At 37.8% G+C, this 5000-nt stretch overlaps 1 protein-coding gene across 3 annotated transcripts in view; it reads left to right on the forward strand.

Moving 5' to 3' along the window:
* The window catches only part of lrp1aa (low density lipoprotein receptor-related protein 1Aa), a 113440-nt gene that overhangs the window by 107912 nt on the left and 528 nt on the right, over nt 1–5000 (forward strand). For 2 of the 3 annotated variants that reach the window (XM_053674059.1, XM_053674060.1), the window contains 8 exons: nt 1–154; nt 487–655; nt 1267–1365; nt 1521–1591; nt 1925–2018; nt 3329–3473; nt 3700–3750; nt 4289–5000. The exon at nt 1–154 is cut by the window's left edge and continues 8 nt beyond it; the exon at nt 4289–5000 is cut by the window's right edge and continues 528 nt beyond it. In XM_053674059.1, the coding sequence (XP_053530034.1) occupies nt 1–154; nt 487–655; nt 1267–1365; nt 1521–1591; nt 1925–2018; nt 3329–3473; nt 3700–3750; nt 4289–4429 (924 nt within the window). In that variant the 3' untranslated portion in view covers nt 4430–5000. The remainder of the gene's footprint in view (nt 155–486; nt 656–1266; nt 1366–1520; nt 1592–1924; nt 2019–3328; nt 3474–3699; nt 3751–4288) is intronic. The other variant, XM_053674061.1, reaches the window with a different exon arrangement.

A 5000-nucleotide genomic window follows, 5' to 3' on the forward strand; every position in this document is an offset into this window, starting at 1 on the left:
ACTTGTCGCTGTCGTCCAGGTTTCACGGGTCCGAACTGCAATCTCCGTACCTGCCACGGTTACTGCCAGAATGGAGGAAACTGCACCGTCAACAGAGGAAATCAGCCCATCTGCAGATGCCCCGCCCACATCCTGGGTGATCAATGCCAATACAGTGAGTTTCACAGCCACACCTTTAAAATGTAAAACACAACTGCTTTCACTTTCTCAATTCACTCCATGAATAAACAAACAAACAAAATAAAAACAGTTACAGTGTTATAGTGGGCTGTAGAGCCAAATATAAGAATAGAAAGAAAAACAATCCTTTCATTATTTTCATTCTGTAGTAATATGTTTAGAAGCGCTACATGACACAGTTTCAGCTCATTAATATTCATTACAGCAAACTGGATGCTACTGATGTCCATAATTCATATTAACTCTGTGCTAAAGAGTTTGAGGCGAATGTTTTCTGAAGTATAATTGAGTGTTAATTCTTTTCAGGAGTGTGTGAGGAGTCGTGTGAGAACGGCGGGACGTGTGTTCAGGACGGAGACGGAGCTGTCCAGTGTCTCTGTTCTCCTCGATTCATCGGCAGAAGATGTGGAGTGGATAAATGTCATTACTGCCACGGAGGAAGCTGCATCAACACTAACACTGACGTCATGTGCCGGTACACGCGCACACACACACACACACACACACACACACACACGGGTTTATAGGAGATTTCACATGCACATATAAACTCTTTATTAAAATATTTTTAGAGAAAACTCTGATGTGTATAATTCAATTACAGTAAACAAATATAAACATAAATCTGTGTCATGATGTCAGATTTTTACTTTTGGTGTAATTTTACATCCCGTATAAAATATTATTTATTATATTTCACCTTTAATTCCTGCATGAAGTTCAGTTCTGAAGCTGTAACACCGAGCTCAATTCTCTCTTCAATCCGTGATACTGATAGCTTTCTCTATGATTTCTTCAGTGTAGAATAGATCATTTTACGGATAGAACACTAGCATGAAGACTGTTTTTTTTTTATGATTTAATGTTAATCAGGTCCTGACTATGTTTATAAAAACCTTTTTTTTAAATAATCCATCTTCAGTGCAGTTGATCTTGAATTATTGCTGAATTAAAAATCCTCATAAATACTGTATTTGAATACTGCTAATGCTAATAATGATGCCAATCCTGTTTGTAAATGTATGTGTAATGTGTGTAAATGGTTTATATAATTATAAACGTATTTGTGTAAATGTGATGTGAAAGCTGTCCCAATGGCCGGATTCAGCCGAGCTGCTACACGTGTGACGGATACTGCACTAACGGACAGTGTTCTCTCAGTGCTGCTAACCTGCCTCAGTGCAAGTGTGTAACACACACACACACACACACACACACACACACACACACACACACACACCTTCATAACATTTCTGCATTAACACACAACACTACCCAGTATATTTCCCTGATGTCCTGTGCACACACTTATGTGTTAATGTTTCATTTTCACCTGTAAGGTGTCCACCTGGGTGGGAGGGGCTTCAGTGTGAAACCCACGACACCACCGCCAACACCGAGTCCAGTAACCGTAAGTGTGTTTATTCACTCGGCCTGATATTACTATACATCAAGCTCGGGTTTGAAGTATATTTCATAACACCTTCCTTTTAAATTCATTAATGGATCAAACTGTAAACGTATTTATTTATTAATTGATTATTATTCGATATTATTGTGTAATCAATTGAAGAGATTGCAATGAGGACCAGTTATTATATAAAATCACAGAGACACTAGCTGATGGTGAGCGTCTGTGAGCTCATGTATGCGGAAGAGGGCGGATAGCACTTTCCTCCGAGTGTGTTACACTGCACTCTGAATAAGAAGAAGAAGAATTAAATCTGTATGTGTGTGTGTGTAGGCACAGCGTCCATTGTCGTTCCCGTGATTATTCTGGTATTACTGGCGTTGCTGCTTGCTGCTGGTTTTCTGTGGTACAGAAAGAGGACGCGAGGGTGAGTGTGTTCCTCTTTACAGCTAATTTGCATATTCTACCACATGCAAAATATATATTGTGAATATGTAAATATTTTTTACTAACATGTGGAAATGTAGTGTGTGTATGTATTTTTATGAGATTCACACACACACACACACACACACACACTCTTGCAGTCATTAACTAACTTTAACTCTAAAATTCTTCTCTGAATCACGTCTCATTCTGTTTCTCCTTTTCTTAATGTTTTATTAAAGTCCAAATCTAATCTCGCTCCATCCACAACCTTTCACCTCCCTCTTCCTCCAGTAACAGCCTCTTCTCTTCTCCTCAGGTCTGACAAATTTGGCTCGAATTGGCCGCGGTAACAATCGTTAGGCCTTCCGTTCCCCTTCACGTCTCCTTCTTTCTCTCTTTTCCGTCTTTCGTTGGTTTTAAAGTGTGTTTCTGTGATTATTATTTCCTGTTCCTGTCTCCATTGTGGTGTAAAGCTGAACTATAGCACTGATCTACTGCCTTACATCCATCTCCAGAGTTCATCTGAGAACCAGTCAGATCCTGTGTATCCCACTGTGCTGTACTTTATGGAGGACGTGTCGTCTTTCTGGACCCGTTTCTCAAAACAAGAAAATAACAGCAGCGCTGTTTATATGTCTCGACCAAGAACTGCTTTTATTGCATCAGCTTTTTATCTTTGTTTAGTAATAAAACCTTTATTTAGTAATAAAATCTGATTGGCTGGAAGCGATGATGTGGATATGAAGCAGATATGGTCTGTATTTCCTATTAGAAGATTTGCGTAAACCAAATATAAGATCATTAAACCTATTCCTAGCCTTTTTTTAAAACTATTTTAGTAGTAAATGTTCTATTGGCATAAGTTTTTTTTTTTTTCCTCATTTTGCGCATTTATTCTATTAAGAAGCAAAAATATCTGTCAGTAGAATAAGAAAATGTAAAGCTTATAATGTCTTGAAATAACTTTAATAATCTTATATTTGGTTTATTGTAATGTTATAATAAGAAATACTCGTTCACCGTCTCACACCGCAGCTCTAACGCTAAAGGTCCTGTGATGAAGCCCAGCTTTAGTTTAATTAAAGTGAATAAATTAATAAAATTTTATAATAAAATATAGCCAGTTCACTCGGACTTCATGTTTGTGTCTCTGTATTTTGATGAGTGCTGTGTTTCCTTGAATTGAGGCTTTTCTGCTGTTTGTGGTGGCGCCCCCTTGTGTTGCGGCTGTATTGTTTTGTACGATGTGAAGGTTTGCATTGTCGAGTTGATCCTGAATTCAAAACCTTCTACCTTTTGAACTTTCAGCGCTAAAGGATTCCAGCACCAGAGAATGACAAACGGAGCCATGAACGTCGAAATCGGAAATCCGGCGTATAAAATTTACGACGGAGAGCAAGACGACGACGTGGGAGAACTTCTGGATTCGGATTTCACGCTCGATCCAGACAAGGTGAGACATGCTGGTAAAACCGGAGCTGAGGTTTGGGGTTTACATAAACAGAGAAGAACACTGAAATGTTTGACGTGGAGTGACGTCACGGCTAAAACGCTATATATTTTTATACAAAATTTAAACTGTGTCTTTTGACGATGTCGATGAAACTTGATTATATATGCGTAAATAAAAAAAAAAGAAAATATGAATACATCCCAATCTGATTTTGTATGTCACTCAGACATTTCCTAAAAGTCCCTCATTTAAAGATTCCACACAGGACTCAGAACCGGCAAGTTCTTTCTTTCTTTCTTTCTTTCTTTATTTTTATTTACTTGTTTATAGAATTTATTCTGCTTTTAAAGCAAGCGATGTTGCAGTGAGAATCATAATGCTAATTGCTAAAATGCTAAAAAAAATCATATGCTAATTCAGCCTTAATGCTGTATATTGAGATGAGAGAGACATGTAGTGTTATAGCAGTTTTTGTTTTTTTTCTTCCTTTATTTAAATGCTTAGCAGAAATGAATTAAAATGAATCTTTTACGCAACGGAAATCACATAACAATAAGCTCTGAGATTCTGATCTGTGTGATTATTTGTGATAATTCAATGACTCATGCTCAAGAAGTAAAGACTAATTCAAAGACTAATAAAAAATGATCCAAATGGAAACATGGAAAAATAGCTGACTAACCCGCTAATGCTAATTTGTGCTAATTCACCGTGCTCCTTTAAGCTAGCACTGAGCTTTGCTTTCAGCTTTTGCTTTCGCAGCTTCCCGACATTTTTCTGGAATAATAATGAATGAGTTGTTTTTCCTTTTTTAGCCGACTAACTTCACGAATCCGGTGTACTCCTCGCTCTACATGGGAGCCCAAACCAGCCGTAATTCACTGGCGAGTACGGACGAAAAGAAGGAGCTGCTATCACGAGGAGACGACGAGCCGCTAGTGGAAGCGTTAGCATAGGCTCGTTGTCCATTTTTACGGTCCGTGTCATTCAAAATGCACCCATTTTGCCTTTTATGAAAACGAAAAAAGAAAAGAATAGAAACGAAAAGCAAAGCCCCAGGAGGAGAATCAGCAGTTCGGCGCGAACGCAGTGTGTAAAATGTACAAAATGAAGGACTACGTTTGTACGTGACGCAGTATTATAGTTTGTTCTTACACGATTCTTCAGACCGGAACAAACCGAGAGAAAAAAGCAACAATTTTCTACATTATTTTTATTTTCACCCCCACCTTTTACCTTAATAGCCACTACCTCTGTGCAGAAATAAAAGATTTAAAAAAGAAGAAGAAATAAATTGGAACAGTTTTAATTTTTATTTTTGTATGAATTGTATAGAGAAAGAATATTGTTCCATCTCAGTATTGTGTGCGCGCAGGTCAGAGCCAAGCTCCAGTTTAAATAAATGTTGTTTTTAGGACAAACCGAATATTAATGATGTGTGTGTGTGTGTGTGTGTGAGAGAGAGAGAGAAACATCACCTTCATATTTACTGTTTCTTTATTTTATTCTGTCCATCTAAACTTTAAG

The sequence above is a fragment of the Ictalurus punctatus genome, chromosome 21, assembly GCF_001660625.3.
Source record: "Ictalurus punctatus breed USDA103 chromosome 21, Coco_2.0, whole genome shotgun sequence".
In the NCBI taxonomy this organism is placed as follows: Eukaryota; Metazoa; Chordata; class Actinopteri; order Siluriformes; family Ictaluridae; genus Ictalurus; species Ictalurus punctatus.